This window comes from Pipistrellus hanaki (genome assembly GCF_964339955.1).
Source record: "Pipistrellus hanaki genome assembly, chromosome: 2".
In the NCBI taxonomy this organism is placed as follows: Eukaryota; Metazoa; Chordata; class Mammalia; order Chiroptera; family Vespertilionidae; genus Pipistrellus; species Pipistrellus hanaki.
In genome coordinates, this window is record NC_140504.1 from 54025613 (window position 1) to 54043113 (window position 17501).

Here is a 17501-nt window from a genome sequence, read left to right on the forward strand (position 1 = left end):
AGATTTATTGAACTCACATTAATTCTTGTCTCTACAACTGCCACAACTGCAAATGCCAGGCATGCTAGGATCATACCAACAGCCATTTTCCTAAGCGATCTGCAGAGGAGAGGGAGAGACATTTATATCTAAACTTTAGAGTTTAAAGGATAAAATCCAACCCCCCTAGGCCTACCATTAAAGACCTTTCCTGATTTGGCCCCAATTACTTTCCAGAGTGTTTCCTAGAACTCCCCTTCACACATATTTTCTTCTCCCTTTACTTGAGTCGCATTGAATGGTTCTTTGTAATGCACCACATTCCCCACATCTATCTTTGTTTATGTTTTTTCTATACATCATGTCATAATAACAAAAATAATAGTATGCAGTCAGATTAATTGAACATTCACCATATGCCAGGCACTATATATTATTACTTCATTTTCCTCTTGTTCAGAAGTTTTTCTTGACCCTGTCAGCAGACTTCTAACACTTCCCTGGCACTTTGCTCCATTATTAGGGCACTAACAGGGGTCCTCAAACTTTTTAAAGTGGGGGCCAGATCACGGTCCCTCAGAGAGCTGGAGGGCCGGACTATATGAACTACTAATTCCTACTGTAACACCTCGGCTGCGCTCACTGCCCAAAAAACCTGGCGGGCAGGATCAGACTCCTCTGCGGGCCGCATGTGGCCGCGGGCCGTAGTTTGAAGACCCCTGATGTAATAGTTATGTGGCACATGTTCCACCTCCTTATTAAACAGTAAACCTCTTGAGGGCAAGATTTGTGCCCTCGTTTGCATGGCGTGGTGCTGAGCCCACTTCAATGAATGAGTAAATGATAAAAGGCCATTTGAATATGGTAAAGTGGTCATTAAATGGAAATTGCTATTAAATAGGGAATTAGACAAGGCTTAAAACACTCTGTCAAACTGAACAATGAATAGCAAACACTTTTATGGGAGAAAGCAGTAAATAGGGACCATTCTATCCCCACTCTCACCAGGTCCCCTTAATTGTTTTATAGGGACAATGGGAGATTTAAAGGGATTCATTGTCATCAAGGCTTTAGACTTCTTTGAAGAGGCAATATTCAAGAACAAAGCAAAAAATTGGTTTAGGAGACCACTCTCATATACTCTTGAGTTTCCATGAAACTTTAGACATATCCCTTCAACATTGCACAGTTCAGTGAACAGTAATGGCTTAGACCAGTGTTTCCCAACCTTCTCTCATGATGAGAATCACCTGGTGGAGTTGTTAAAACACAGATTCCTGAATCCCAACTAAGAAGTGCTAATCTAGAATTTTTGAGAACATATAGGTAAAATTGCATACCTAACTTAGTGCTCTGTATATAACATCTGTGTTAGAGCACTAGTTAAGTATACAATTTTACCTATATGTTCCCAAAAATTCTAGTTTAGCACTTCTTAGTTGGGATTCAGGAATCTGTGTTTTAACAACTCCACCAGGTGATTCTCATCATGAGAGAAGGTTGGGAAACACTGGCTTAGACTGTCTACAATAAGAATTAATTCATTCTAATTCTCATCCTCTTGTATTAATGTTATGTAGCCTAACATGGATAAATAGAACCAGGGGGGGGAAAACACTATAAACCAAAACAAGTCATCACAAGGTAGAAAACTACTGACATTGAATCTTAATCAAACGGGGCAAAGATTGAGTCAGTCTGGAGGAATATAGGCATAATGAGCACTTACGATAAGTTAATTCCACACTTGGAGACCAGAGGATAAATGACAAGGTCAAACAATGGGATGAAGATAAGAACCAGGAGGGGATTTAGTACCTGAAATACCATGGTAAAAAAGATTAGTTACAAGTGTTCTCCTATCATAAGTGTGAGCATGTGCTCTTACTTGCTTTTGCACATCCTTTCTCACATCCAAAGACACTTTTCTCATACAAAGTACAAGATGATTCCATATCTCTTAGACTCTCTACACCTAAGACTCTATTTCCCTTGCATAGCACCTTAGTTTCCAGATATCCCAAGGAACCAGTTTCACTCTGAACCTGTTTTTCTGTCAATCAATTGGGTGTTCCAATTTTCACTTGTCATCTCCATTTCCACAGCCCAAAGGAAAATGTCATGGCCAGGAGAAACAGAAGGAAGAATTGGGGGTTATTGAACAAAGGGTTAAAAAAAAAAAAAAAAAAAAAAAAAAAAAGGAATAAGAGTTACCAAAGAACAGAGATTCTGACTTGGTTGCTCATACAACAAAGCCTTCTACTTTCTTTGACAACATTTCCATTAAACTGTGCCAGGGGGAAAAGTCCAATGCATATACTTTTCCTGTGAGCTCAAAACTTACTCTCCCTGGAGTTGAGTGAGAGCTACTTACTTTACAGAAGATGTAAAAGAGAAAGTGTGGAGTTTAAGGAGAATATTTTCATCCCTATGCTTAGCACTCTACAGCATACAAGGAAAAAATAACATCAAATTATGGTTGGCAATCCTAATATTACAGGTAGAGGTATAAATGAGGAAAGAAATAAGTTCCCATGACTACAAAGAAGTTCCCTACCTGCATCTGGTCCGGCTGAAGCACAATAAAACCCTGAAACATTATAATAAATTAAATTTAGAGGTGGCCAACGACAAGAAAAGCCTAAATCAACAGTCTTGGTAATTAACAGGCAATAAACATACCAGTAAGTTAAAATTCACCAGGTCTTTGGTTCAGCCACTATCATGCTTGTAAGGTTATGTGGGCTGAACAGAGTGTTAATGGCTTCAGGTTATTTGCTAGTATATTCTAGGTACTAATCTTTCCTTAACCTAGGAGAGCATAGTGTGTTTTTATTCATCTCAGTAACTGCAGTTGTTGGTAGTATGATAATTATGTGAAGGACAAGCTATCTGCTTTAGGGGAAAGATTCCCACTGATACATAGAGTTCTCCAAGGGGTCAACAGGAGGGCAATCATGGTAAATCCTGGACAACCAGAGGAAGGAAAATGGTAAAATTATATTTGGCAGGCTACAAAGAGGCTGGCTAATAAGACTCTACCCTCTTCACAACTGTGATGGCAAAAAAAATAAGACAACAATCTAGAAAGTGGAATAATTGAGAGCAGAGATGGAACTTTATGTGAGTTTGCCAAATAATGGAGGTTGGAAAAGAGATAAAATGCTTACAACTTTCCCAATTTTTCCATATCCATGGACAAAATATTCCATATGCAGGTCCCCTGCTGTGAATCTTGACTGTGATGGGGCCAGTCGTGGACTAGCCCCATTCAACCTGCCTCTGCTAGGTGGGGCAGGCTTAGATGGAAGAAAACCATCCCTATCCCAGGTCTGCTATCCTCTCCATACTTCCTCGTACACACTTAAACCTTTCCCAGACGTTGGTTCCTGATTTCTAAAGGTAAGATTCTGGGTTTTATTTCTAAACGAGATTTCTTTATTTTGCCTACTCAGAGTTTGCATGCTAAAGGCACCTGTCTTAGGACCTTCAGTCCATATTCAGGCAAAAACACAAAGAAATTAATTTCCCCCAACTATGGATTATAAAGAAAATAACAGACTTCTCTGGAAAAATCTCTTCAACTCACCAAATTCCTGTCCATCCTGGTGGCTTGCAAGGTCCACCGTGAACCCTAGGGCAGACGGATACTATTAGCAGAAATCCCTTTTCTGTGAGAGGGTAGGAGCTGGAAGAAAGTGGGGTGGGGAGCTTTCAAAAGAAGTATTCTTACCTGCTGTTCCAGAAGAGCCCAGAACATGGGCAATGGGATATAGAGGAACAGTATCCTGGTCAGTGCCTTAACATCCATAATGAGCTGCTTCTGCAACACAAGGGAAAGGAGGAACAGGCTAACGTGGTAGGCATGGTTTTCATGCTTGGAGTAGAGGTAGCCCAGAACAGTAAGAGAGGAGATTCAATGCCGCAGGAGGGAATCGGTTTGGATATCGGGAGAGATGTTACAGAGATATTTATATGATATTTCTGAAACTCCAACTTACTGGATATTTCTCAGCTGCCCAGTCCAGCCAGTGCTGTCGCTTTGGAATGTCCCTAGAACGGTTCTTGAAACGGTTGGAGATAGCAAACTAGGGCAGAGCATAGACCTCAGAGGAGAGACAAAAAGAAACCATCCCTACCTTTTTCAGTTCATCATCCCTTCTCTGAAACAGACATACTTCAAGTGACTTATTCCAACGCTTTACTCAGACATTGAATTTCAGAAACAATTTTATTTATTCTTATGTCTTTTGAAAAATTTAATTATTTCCATCATTATTTATTCTTGATTTACTCAGACATTGAATTTCAGAAACAATTTTATTTATTCTTATGTCTTTTGAAAAATTTAATTATTTCCATCATCTTTTATTCTCCCTGTACTCTTTTCCACCTCCACCCTCCTCCACCCCACAGCCACCACACTGTTGTTCCTGTCAATGAGTTCTTTCTCTCATTTTCTATATTTTGCTCAATCCCTCCACCCCACCCCCACTCTCCCCTACTGCCAACAGCTGTCATCCTGCTCTGATTGCTATTTCACTTAGCATAACGTTCTCCAGGTCCATCCATACTGTCACAAAGGTAACATTTTCTTCTTTTTTACAGCTGAGAAGTATTACATTTTGTAAATGTACCATTGCTGTTTTATCCACTCATCTACTGATGGACACTTATAACTATATTTCAGAAGATTTTTTTTTCCAAATTAAAAAATGATTAAGTTTTTTTTTGTTGTTGTTTTTTTTTTTTTTTTTTTTTTACTTAGTAGTTAAGTAGGGGCACAGAGGAAGACTGAGTAATCTCAGTTTTCCAAAAGGCACAGATACAGAACAGAGGTCATTGAGAAAAATGTATGTTTGAAGGTCTCTATGCTCAGCATAGCATCTCTTTGTATTTGATTGAAAAAGGCAGGTAGCCGGGACCGGTTTGGCTCAATGGATAAAGTGTCGGCTTGGGGACTGAAGGGTCCCGGGTTCGATTCCGGTCAAGGGCATGTACCTTGGTTGTGGGCATATCCCCAGTAGGGGGTGTGCAAGAGGCAGCTGATCGATGACTTTCTCTCATCGATGTTTCTAACTCTCTATCTCTCTCCCTTCCTCTCTGTATAAAATCAATAAAATATATTATAAAAAAAAGAAAGAAAAAGAAAAAGGCAGGTAAACAATTCATGTACTTACCCAGATACATTTGATAATTTGAGTCACTATGTTTCCTTCCGGAGGTGTTTTTTTGTACATTTTGCTTCCCATTGCAAACACAACTGCAGTTGATACACAAACAAGGTTCTTAGCTTCTCATTCAGCACATTCAGTACCCACGGCTAAGGACAGACTGCTGATGTGTAGGAGTGACTAGCAGATAATCTCATCAAGGGAGGAACCTCACTTACCCCTTCCTGACTTGAGAGTTATAAAAGTTATACAAAAAATTAAATGGTCAATTGTTAAAAGAGATGTCTGTTGAGACTTTTCTGTAGTCGCAGAAATGGAGGTCATCTTTGAGTTCTCACTCTTCTTCCTCCATCTCCACAAAAACCTGATATGTTACCAGCTTCCATTGATCCTCTTGCTTCACTCGGCTGCCTCTTTTCCACTACCATTGCTACAACTCTTATTTGACCTCACAGCTTCTACCCTGGGTTATTAAAATGGCCATCATCTAGTTCCTCAGTCCCTGGTCTATTCTTCCCTTATCTGATGTCAAATTAAAACTCTCTTCTCAGGGCCTACCTAACAAACCCAAGCCCCTGGCATGAATATCATCCCAAATAAATCATTGTCTTGATAGTTATTATTATTGCTAACTATCTATTGAAGGTTTATTCTTATATGTAAAGTGTTAAGCATTTTACATACATGAGCTGATATAACCTGACAAAATATGTACTACTCTCTCCACTTTACACATGAAGAAATAGTTGACTAAAGGAATTAAGCACCAGGTACAAGGTTACAAAGCTAGAAGTTGCTAGAAACTGCAATTTAGACCTGAGGCCTGTTTGATTCAAAAATGTATGCTCTTAAACATCAGAAAGCTTCTCATTTATTCATTCTTGCATTGAACCTAGATACTACTAGGAATAAAGTTTAAAAAAAAGACATGGCCTCTGTCCATATGTAACTCACCTCAGCTTACCATTTCCCACTTTATATTTTATTATAGAGAGTATCATATTTTCCGGCGTATAAGACGACCCCCTAATTTTATAGTTAAAACATAGGTTTAGGCCTATATTCGCCGTATAAGACTACCCCCCACTTCCGAGGCAACATCAGTTCTTTTTTAATAGACCGCCTCTCTAACTCAGCCAATCCAAGCAGGCTTTCTATGCATGCAAATTATACATGTTCTGTACCCGAAGCTACACTGTGTTCTAGTAAAAAGCCTGCTCAGATTGGCCAGAGTCAGAGAGGTGGTCTATTAAAAAAAGAACTGGTGTTGCCTCAGAAGTGGGGGGTAGTCTTATACGGTGAATATAGGCCTAAACCTATGTTTTAGCTGTAAAAATTAGGGGGTCGTCTTATACGCCAGAAAATACGGTAATGTTCTAATCACTATTCATCATTCCTACAAAAAATTCTCTTCTGTACTATTTCTGTTCTTAAACTTATTCTTTTCCCTTAATCTACATTTTTATTCTTTAATCACATCCCCTCAGCTAATTGTAGACACATTTTATTTTCTTACTTTTCCTTATACTTTCCAAATAATCAGTGATGAACTGATAATACTTTTATAATTATAAAGTGCTTTTGATTCAAGTTTATTAAATTTAGCTAAAATCAATGGGGAGACTGCAGCATAGATATACTTTCCTCCTCAAGGAATTTTCCTGCTCCAGCAAGATGTCCCTCTAGCAGACCATTTACCAAAGATGCCTTGTCAGTAGCATTTTCCAAAATCCTTACACTCAAGAATGCCTAAATTGCCTTAATTTTACCGAACTTAACTTTTTGATTTCTCCATCCCTCTCTGTCAGATTCAGGCTACCACCTTTTCTTTATTCATCCTCCATTTCCCCCATGCTCGTCCAAATAGCACTCTTTACAATTATAACCTTCTTATTGTTGATAGGGGGGAAAAATGGTTCAGGAAAAGAATGCTAATTCTGGGTAACAGAATGGGCAAATCAAGAGGTGTGTAGGCAAGAGGAAGATTTTGGATAGGGAATAAACTGACCCTGAGGCTGAGAATGATTCTAGAAAGAGGCTGGAATCTCAGGAATCTGATCTCAACAGTGACATTGGAATGATGAAAGAAAGGCCAGGTAATCAACTCAAAAAGGTCACATTTAAACTTCAAGGCTACTTTTAAAGAAGATGAGTAGGGACCTTGAGTTTCTAGTATCTTCTCCTTGTGGATGTAAGAAATGTCCAAATCTGTAGGGAACGGTATGAGTTCATTTGAGCCAAATTGATGACAATGCCAGGAAGCAAGATTTCAAATGCTCTGGAGAATGACAGTCATGTGGTTTCTTATATACATTTGGGATTAAGAAGGGGACATAAAGAATCTTACATACAGATGGAGAAAGCAAGGCAGGGATTGGATTACAAATTAGCAAGATTATGTGCTCCTCTGAGGGTAATTATACCTTTGAGGGGTCTGGGAAAGAGGCATTTCAAAGTTGTATTAACCTAGATGCACAAAAACAATGGACAGGGCTTGTGGAAGGCAAAGATAACATTTTACTAAAGCAGTTATATGCCTGGCCTGTTAGGAATGTATGACCAGATAACTCTGGGAGGTTACTTTTAGTCACTGAACATGTCAAATTTATTATAGAAACCCTTTTCATCATATCCCTCATATTGCCTCTTATGTCTTGAAAATGGAAACTCCCCTATCTTCCTGCCATCAAATCTATTTCCTGTATCCACACTCATCTTCTCCTTCCTCCAGTTATGTGAAAGTAATGTTCTTCTTCCTGTACAAAGGTAATTCTTATGTGTGCTTTCATACTGACTTTATTATCTTCAACCTCTTTCTCTAATGGAGTCTTCCCAATAATATTTAAACATGCTTCATACCCTCTCTTGACTCCATGTCACCTTAGAGCTATAAATACTGTTTTCCCTTTCCTACTTAAAATTTAGTAGTATTGCCGGGACCAGTTTGGCTCAGTGGATAGAGGGTCGGCCTGCGGACTGAAAGGTCCCGGATTTGATTCCGGTCAAGGGCATGTACCTTGGTTGCAGGCACATCCCCAGTAGGGGGTGTGCAGGAGGCAGCTGATCGATGATTCTCTCTCATTGATGTTTCTAACTCTCTATCCTTCTCTCTTCCTCTCTGTGAAAAATCAATAAAATATATATTTTTTAAAAAATTTAGTAGTATTTTATTATATATATATTTCTATTTTATATAGAAATATTATATATATTTTTATATAGAAATATTATATATATTTCAGAGAGGAATGGAGATGGAGAGAGAGATAGAAACAGCAATGATCAGAGAAAATCATTGATCAGCTGCCTCCTGCATGCCCCCCACTGGAGATCCAGCCTGCAACCCAGGCATGTGCCCTGGCTAGGAATTGAACCATGACCTCCTGGTTCATAGGTCAATGTTCAACCTCTGATCCATGCCATCCAGGCCTTTTTTCCTATTTCTTATTCACTTCCCAATCTTTTCCAATTAATTTTAAATCTCCACCAATATTCCATAACTGATGTCATCAAATTAATGACCTTCTTGTTGCTATATTTTATGTACATTTTTTACCTTAACTCAATTTCTCATTCAATGACATTTGTCACAGAATGATTTCCTTTCTTCTTAAAATATCCTTGGAACTCAAGAGAATACTACTGCCACTTTGGCCATTCCTTTATATCATTTGTGAGCCTTTCCTCTTTGCCTATCTTTAAATGCTGGTATTCCTCAGGGTTTTATCCTAGCCTTCCTTTTGCTTTATTCTTATTATCTCTTAGTTATTTTCACTATTTTCATGGCTTAATTGCTATACTTAAACTCATAGCTCTAGATATTTCTCTATAGCCCAACATTTATTCTGAGCTCTAAACCTGTACTTAAAAATAACTGCTTGGAACTCTATATGTTACAAGATCTAAAATGTAACATATTCAAAACTAAATTCATTGGTATTGGCCCAAACCTGTTCTTCTTCATTATTATCTTAGTTAATAACCCCCCTCTCTACCCGCTGCTCAAAGTCAGAACCCTCACTTCACATATTGAATCAAATTCAAGTTTTATCAATTCCACCAAGTGAGACAAGGTGAGCTGAGTGAGGCATTCACCTTGAGCACAAAATTTAATGAAGTGCCAAAACTTCAGTAATCAAGATAAATAGTATTCTTCACTCACCTTTAACCCACCCTTTGCCCACATTAGTTACTGAAAAATAATAATCTGACAGTCATTCCTTTGTTCAAAAGCTTTTTGTAGCTCTTCACTCCTCTCTTCTGATAATGTTCTAATTCATTAGTTGCTTAAATAATTAGAACTCTCATTAACTGGTTTCTGTCTATTTCTCAATTTTCCTCATTTATGTGCCAGGCGATCTGAATCCTTTTAATATCTTTGAATATGTCATACTAACTCTCGCTTCCTTGTCTTACAGATACCATGTCTTATTTCTGTTTCACTTCCAATCTCTTCTCTGTTAGTTCTTTAGTTCTCCCCTTAGATGTCATTTCTTTAGGAAAACGTTTTTTGATCCTCAAAGTCTTAGTCAGGCATCCCTCTTCTGTGTTCCTATAGCTTTTTATATACTTTCCCAGTTGTGACACTGACTGTACTATTTTGTCTGCTTGTTTGTCCCTCTTCCTGCTAGACTGTGTCATGCACCAACGTGACCCCAGTATCTAACACAGAATCTGACACATAATAGGTGCATTAAATAAATGTTTGGTTGAATGAATACATTTTCAAAAATTGATTAATTAAATTGTAGTGAAAGGCCAGAGGACTAAGTTATTTATTAGAACCAAGAAAAGTGAAGCAGCTGATTAGTAATGATAGCTATGCTTGCTTAGCTTTCATAATTTATTTTTAAAATTTCCCTTGCAGCATCTCTCTTGGTCTCATAATTACTCTATGTAAACATCATTATTTGACAATAATCCAGAGAAGAAGACATAGTCCTAATCACTGGAAACCCAGGAAACTATTTGGGAAAATGGCTTCAAAAGGAGAAGGAAGCAGTATTATCATAGCTCTCCTGAAGAACACAAGCATTTCGTTGGAAGTGGAATTGGAATCTGAGTGTTACTATTAGCCACCTCCTGATAGAAAACAATCACACTGAACATTGTGAGACTCTGGGCTCTTTTTCCTCTGTTGAGTTTTTTATGTGTCTTAACTGGACATCTTCCAAGGGGGTGTTATCCAAAGGCTCAGAGTGAGAACAGGTTTCCAGGTCAGTGATCAGAAACAATCATGCCCGAATTTCTCATCACATTGCATAAACTGAGCAGCCCCTTTCCTCTTCCATCACTGGGCTCTTGATGGTAAAGAGAATGCCACTTGATCTAAGTTGCATGAGTCACCACCTACTTATCCAACTCCTCTTAATCTCTTGGCTCCTCATATTCTCAGTGCTCCTTGGGAGAACTGCAGAACAGGGCAGAAACAGCTAAACCCAGAAGTGACTTTATAAGTCTCAAAGAATTAAATGTATCTTTCAATTACCCGGTGAAATAAACTAATAGTTTGAGAGAAAGGGTTATCTTCCTTGCTTCCCCACATGTTGTAGTGTAGAGACGACACATAAGAATTACCTAGATATTTTAAAAAGTACAGATGCTCAGGCCCTATTCCACAAAGAAACTAATTTAGTTGGACCTACATCAAGCCCATGGCTCAGTTATTTTTTCAAAAGCTCTCTAGAAAGATTTCTTCTTATTAGTTATGTAACCTTGAGCACTTTTTAAAAAAGGTTTTTTACTTCAGTGAATTTATCTCCAATGTTTAGGGGAAACCCCTACAGTAACACCTACCTAAAAGAGTATGAGGAATGGGTAAAATCATTTGTGTAAAGTGCTTACCCGAGGCCTTACATTGGCCGGCATCAGTGGTTATTAGTTTCCTCAGCCCCTGGACTTACCAAGAGCTATCAGCATAAGCAATCCTGGAACTCCAAAAGCCAGTGCATAGCAGTCTTTCCCGAAACACTGCACATCTCCTAAAGAAAAAGAAAAAAAAAAAGCAATCCTGAATCTTGAGTCCTTGATGTTCTGCAAGCTCAAGTTTTTCAGGTTGTAGACGTAAACATCCACAATCTTTTTGGGGGGGGTCAGACTAATCAAGATTGAAAGAGATTATCTCAGGTTTTCGAGTCCTTATAAGGGGATGAACAGCAAGAAGTCTTGGACAGATTTTTGTCTGGCCAAATAGAGCTTTATTGAGGGCCCCTCTGAAAAGATTCTAACCTCTTAGCATAGGCGTGACAAATGTAGAAATCAAGCTCCCTGCGTTGATGGAGAGGTAGAAGACTGAGAAGTATCTACTCCGTTCCTCTTCCTGAAACAAAAAGGAAACATTATCAGTTCAATATAACTCTTAGCTGCACTCGACCCAATGTTCATATTCAGCGAGAAGCACATATACTTAGACTTGAGACCTGTCTGACCATATACAAACATTTACCCATCTTTCAAACCTGGCTCACCACATACAAACATTTACTCATCTTTCAAACCCTAGTTTAAACACGCATCTTTAACATTCTTTTACCCCTTTACCTGGACCAAAAATAATCATCCTGTGTACTATGCCACTACTGTGTCCTATATACTAGATATATAGTAGTATATATATTATATTATTTTTTATTTAATGTCTGTTTCTTTCAGTAGGTTGTGAGTTCCTTTAGGACAGAAATGTGTTAATTCATTCCTGCAATCCCCACTGTCTTCTATAAGACCTGCATAAATTACAGACTAAATAGATATTTATTGACCAAATGAAGCAAAGGATTGATTGAGTTAAAGAAAATATTTTGTGGAGGAGGAGGATCCAAGATGGCTGCTCGGGTATACACCTAGCCGCAGCAGCTCACAACAATTTCAAGGGAATACAACTAAAATGTAGAGTGGACATTGCCCAGAGCTACAGGTAGTCGACTGACTGAAAACTCTACAATAGGAAGGAGGGAGAAAACCAGAAGGAAAATCAGAGGAGCTGAAAAAAAGCCTAAGGTACGGAGACATGCTGCGCGCTCGCACGCACGCGCGCGCGGAGAGGTCGCAGCCGGAGAGGAGGAGAGGGCTGGGTGCTGCCTGGCGTTCCCTAGCAGGAAGGAAATAGAACCCCCAGCCTGGGCTGAACCCCCGAACCGGCAGCGCTGAGCCCCAAGTTATGTGCCAGACCCTGGGGACCCAGGCTCCGGCAGGGGGAGACAATCCCGGGGGACTGCGAAATGCGGGGCCCCCGGAGTCGCACGCACATGGCGCGCAGAGGACTGAATGTTGACTCTGATGCTGGATTACCCTAGCCGGAAGAAACAAAGCCTCCGGCGGCAGCTCTGAGCCTCAGTCCAGACCGCCCCGAACTCCAGGTCTGGGCCAGTCCCTGGGGACCCAGGCTCGGGCAGGGGAGACAGAGCTGTGAGGTGGAGTCCTGGGAGCGCGGCGAAAGGCCGAGCCCCCGGAGTCGCGCACACTGTGCGCAGAGGACAGTCTGTTGACTCTGATCCTGGACTCCCCTAGTGGGAGGGAGAAAGAAAGCCCCAGACTGGAGGAAGGCCACGAGGAGCAGGAGCCCCTGCCGGACACCGGCCAGCCGGGCGCCAGCAAGGAGCCGGGCGACGGGGCCCCCAGTGGGGGGGGGTGCCCCTGAGCCTTCGACTGCTGAGCGCTGGCAACGGAGCCAAGGACGGGGGCTGCTTCCTGGGCGGCGCCGACCCCGGCAACAGGCTGGAGCAGCGCGGGAGCCCGCGGAGAACAAAGGGGTGCCACAGGCCAACCTGCTGAGCTCCCAGGACAAGGAGGAAGAAACCAAAGAAGTTCTCAATGTGAAGAAATCAAGTGAGAGCAAATGATAGTAAAATTACTTAAGAAAGAATACAAAGAAGATCTTGAAAAATCAAAGACTAGTCAGAACTCAACGCACCAGCCAACATTGCAACATAAATGCGTTTTGTTTTGTTTTTTTAAAAGAAAAAAAAAAAGAGAAAAAAGGGACAGAATGTTGGAACAGCGGCGACCAGGCCTAGAGTGGCCAGGCACAAGGCAGTGGCAGCTGGGCCCGGAGCAGCAGTGGCCAGGCCCCAGAGCAGCAGCAGCCAGAACAAGAGCATCAACGGCCAGCACTGGAGCAGCCAGACCTGGGGCAGTGGCAGCCAGGCCTGAGGCAGAGGCGGCCAAGCCCAGGGTGGCCAGTCCAGGAACACCCAGACATGGAGTGGCTGGGCCCGGAGAAGCCCGGCCCAGAGCAGTCGGGTTGGGAGCAGCCAGGCCCAGAACAGCAGTAGCCAAGCACGGAGCATCCAGGCTGGGAGTGGCCAGGCTCGGAGCAGCCGGGTCGGGTGCGGCCAGGCCTGGAGCAGCGGCGGCCAGGCTGGGAGCGGCCAGGCCCGGAGCAGCTGGGTCTGGTGTGGCCAGGCCTGGAGCAGCGGCTGCCAGGCTGGGAGCGGCCAGGCCCAGAGCAACAGCTGCCAGGCTGGGAGCGGCCAGGCCCGGAGCAGCCGGGTCTGGTGCGGCCAGGCCCGGAGCAGCGACTGCCAGGCTGGGAGCGGCCAGGCCCGGAGCAGCCGGGTCTGGTGCGGCCAGGCCCAGAGCAGCAGCTGCCAGGCTGGGAGCGGCCAGGCCCGGAGCAGCCGGGTCTGGTGCGGCCAGGCCAGGAGCAGCGGCTGCCAGGCTGGGAGCGGCCAGGCCCGGAGCAGCAGCTGCCAGGCTGGGAGCGGCCAGGCCCGGAGCAGCCGGGTCTTGTGCGGCCAGGCCAGGAGCAGCGGCTGCCAGGCTGGGAGCGGCCAGGCCCGGAGCAGCCGGGTCTTGTGCGGCCAGGCCCGGAGCAGCGGCTGCCAGGCTGGGAGCGGCCAGGCCCGGAGCAGCAGTTGCCGGGCTGGGAGCGGCCAGGCCCGGAGCAGCCGGGTCTGGTGCGGCCAGGCCCAGAGCAGCGGCTGCCAGGCTGGGAGCGGCCAGGCCCGGAGCAGCCGGGTCTGGTACGGCCAGGCCAGGAGCAGCGGCTGCCAGGCTGGGAGCGGCCAGGCCCGGAGCAGCCGGGTCTGGTGCGGCCAGGCCCGGAGCAGCGACTGCCAGGCTGGGAGCGGCCAGGCCCGGAGCAGCAGCTGCCAGGCTGGGAGCGGCCAGGCCCAGAGCAGCCGGGTCTGGTGCGGCCAGGCCCGGAGCAGCGACTGCCAGGCTGGGAACGGCCAGGCCCGGAGCAGCAACTGCCAGGCTGGGAGCAGCCAGGCCCGGAGCAGCCGGGTCTGGTGCGGCCAGGCCCGGAGCAGCAGCTGCCAGGCTGGGAGCGGCCAGGCCCGGAGCAGCGACTGCCAGGCTGGGAGCGGCCAGGCCCGGAGCAGCCGGGTCTGGTGCGGCCAGGCCAGGAGCAGCGGCTGCCAGGCTGGGAGCGGCCAGGCCCGGAGCAGCAGGGTCTGGTGCGGCCAGGCCCGGAGCAGCGGCTGCCAGGCTGGGAGCGGCCAGGCCCGGAGCAGCAGCTGCCAGGCTGGGAGCGGCCAGGCCCGGAGCAGCAGGATCTGGTGCGGCCAGGCCAGGAGCAATGGCTGCCAGGCTGGGAGCAGCCAGGCCCGGAGCAGCGGCTGTCAGGCTGGGAGCGGCCAGGCCCAGAGCGGCCGGGACCGGAGCAACCGGTCCCAGAGCAGCCGGGTCGGGTGCGGCCAGGCCTGTAGCAGCAACAGCCAAGTCCAGAGCAACTAGGTCGGGAGCGGCAGTGACCAGACCCGGAGCAGCTGGTTGTGGAACGAACCAGAGCAACAGAGGCCAGGCCCGGAGCAGCCAGGCCCGAAACAGCTCGCTCCTCGCCTGTACCTGCCCACGGCTGCCTCTCAGACATGGCTGGAAACTTTTGCGGGAACTTGAGGGTCTGCTGAATCAAGTGATGAAGGCTTAGATCTGGATGTGTTGAGTTAGTATAGCGCTGGGGTGTTGATCTGTGAGTGCCTTGGGTGGGGCCTGGATGAGGCTGGTTGACCTATTTGGAAATGTCTTTTGTGTGAAGTATCATTGGGCATGTGGAGGTATTATTGATATGAGAAAATGCTAAGTAACAGATTTACTATCTGAAAAGGGATTTACTATCGGGGAGAGGGAGGGAGGAAGAGACTGAACATAAACTGTGCACCTATGGATGAGGACAATGGGGGATGGGGAGGGGGCAGAGGGTGGGGTGGGAACCTGGTGGAGGGGGGAAGAAATGAGGAACCTTTGTAATAATATGAACAATAAAGATTGATTTAAAAAAAAAAAAAAAAAAAAAAAAGAAAATATTTTGTGGAATGTGTGGCAAGACTAGCATTAGAACTTAGGACAGCCAAGTAAACTGCTGATCAAGTAATTTACCTAGTGCTTATGGGAAGTCTGCCAGAAAGTATAAAAGGAAGCTGATGAAAACTTGGAGATGGGTTTATCCTATGATTAAATATCTTTGTGGAACAGTTACCAAATGAAGCAATTTTCAAATAAAGTTGCTAATGCTTTATTCATTGCGTACTGCTCTGCTTCATTTTAGCACCCCACATCTTTTTCTGACACAGGACAATCTGTCCTTCCCATTTCCTATTTTACAGTGTATTTCACTTCTTCTTCTGCTCCCTACTTAAACCTTATTTCACATACATATTTGTATAATTTATAATGAACAAAATCCCACTTGCCAAAGTTTTGTTATTTCTACAAATTCAGTAAGCAATTATGAACTCTGGATCCCCAGACATATAAAGAATACCAAATGATTGCTAAAATGGTCTGAAGGATAGAAGACTATTTGAGTTAAGACCACGGGAAGATAAAACACAGAGAAAACAGAGAGAGAAAAACTAGAAGCATGATAAATATCTATAGAAGAGGGAATATATACATGAAGACAGACCAAAACAGAAAACTGAGAGCAAAAAACAAAGTCAGAAAATTCGGCTGATCTAAGAATAGACAGTTCCCCTTGCTTAGTTCTCACTACTTCCTTATACAAGTTCAATTTTACTTCTTTTATACTGGTTTCCCTCCCTTTGACAATGTAAAGTATTTAGGAAAAGAGAAAATGTTCATCCATACCAGTGATTTTCATTTTTTTCATCTCATAGCACACATAAACTGCTAAAATTACTAAAATTCTGCAGCACACCAAAAAATATATTTTTTACCAATCTAACACACACACATAAAATAGATATAATTTTGATTCGTTCATACCAGATGACTATTGTGTTGGCTGTTGTTATTTTTTTATTTGGCAATCTAAAGGAAAGAGGTCAGTACTCCTGACTAAATAGTCAGGCATTGCATGTTTATAAAATTATTGTGACACACTGATTGAAAACCCCTGATCTAGATAAGTTCATCTAAAGCAACTCATTCTGCTTGGTCACTTTGCCCTTTCATAGAATCTCAAAGTTAAAGATATTAAATCATCTTTATACTACTCATCCCCTCCCATTCCCAAAGTGCTTACGACATTTTTTCCTAAATACTTCAAGTGAGTGTAAATTCATTACTTCAAACTCTATTTGAAGTTTTTCTTTCTTTCAAGCAAAAAGCTAGTTTCCTATAGTTTTCGCTCATTGGTCTCAGGCTTAATTCCTGACATCTGTCCAAAATCTATAGAAAGCTATATTTTTTCATTCTTTTTTTTTAATATTTTTCATTCTTATTGAGGCTATCTCCCTTTCCCTCAACTTTTCTTCATATTTTTTTTTGTACATATACCACCCTGGTCACTTTCTTTTGAACATTTTTCAGTTTTTCTCTCTATTAATGACCCATACCCAGAATGGAACATAACTCCTCAGATATCATCTCACCAATGTTGGCAAATGGCTACCTGCCAGGTACCTCTTTTAACATCTGCTCTGCACTCTTAGAAATACATGATTAACAGGACTCTTACATGTGTTTTTTCAAACTGGTCTCCACCAAAAGCTGCCACACAGGGTTTGATACCTCCTGTTCCCAAAGCTATTAGACTCAGGCCGCCCAATGATAGGACTCTGAAATGAAGAGGCAAGGACACTAATCATATTGATATTAAACATAACAAGTAGAAACTGAATATAGAGCTACAAGAGGGGAAAAAATGTATACAAGGATAAAGATCCCTTTACATTTCTAACCTGTGAGCACTTTCCATCTGTCTTCACTCCTAGGAAAGACTTGGGGGTACTTAAGAGCTTTGTGAACCTTGAGTCTCTGCCAGGAAGTATTTATTACATGGGAGGATTTTGTCCCTGACATTTTCATTTATCCCTTGTGTACAACAAATAGAAGTAGGTACTATAGCAACTTCAAAATTAAAACTCTGGTTGTCAATTTTGTCTTAGTCAAAAAGACACTTGAATAGAAAGACCGTATGAATCCTTATCCCATATACTATTA

At 43.2% G+C, this 17501-nt stretch overlaps 1 protein-coding gene across 2 annotated transcripts in view; it reads right to left on the bottom strand.

Moving 5' to 3' along the window:
- The window catches only part of SLC15A2 (solute carrier family 15 member 2), a 36770-nt gene that overhangs the window by 9190 nt on the left and 10079 nt on the right, over positions 1–17501 (bottom strand). The window contains exons 5-14 of one of the 2 annotated variants that reach the window (XM_084871624.1): positions 17017–17116; positions 11382–11472; positions 11057–11134; positions 5160–5242; positions 3981–4067; positions 3713–3802; positions 3569–3613; positions 2537–2569; positions 1709–1797; positions 18–99 (exon numbers count right to left, since the gene is read on the bottom strand). In XM_084871624.1, coding sequence (XP_084727750.1) covers positions 18–99; positions 1709–1797; positions 2537–2569; positions 3569–3613; positions 3713–3802; positions 3981–4067; positions 5160–5242; positions 11057–11134; positions 11382–11472; positions 17017–17116 — 778 coding nt within the window. The remainder of the gene's footprint in view (positions 1–17; positions 100–1708; positions 1798–2536; positions 2570–3568; positions 3614–3712; positions 3803–3980; positions 4068–5159; positions 5243–11056; positions 11135–11381; positions 11473–17016; positions 17117–17501) is intronic. The other variant, XM_084871623.1, reaches the window with a different exon arrangement.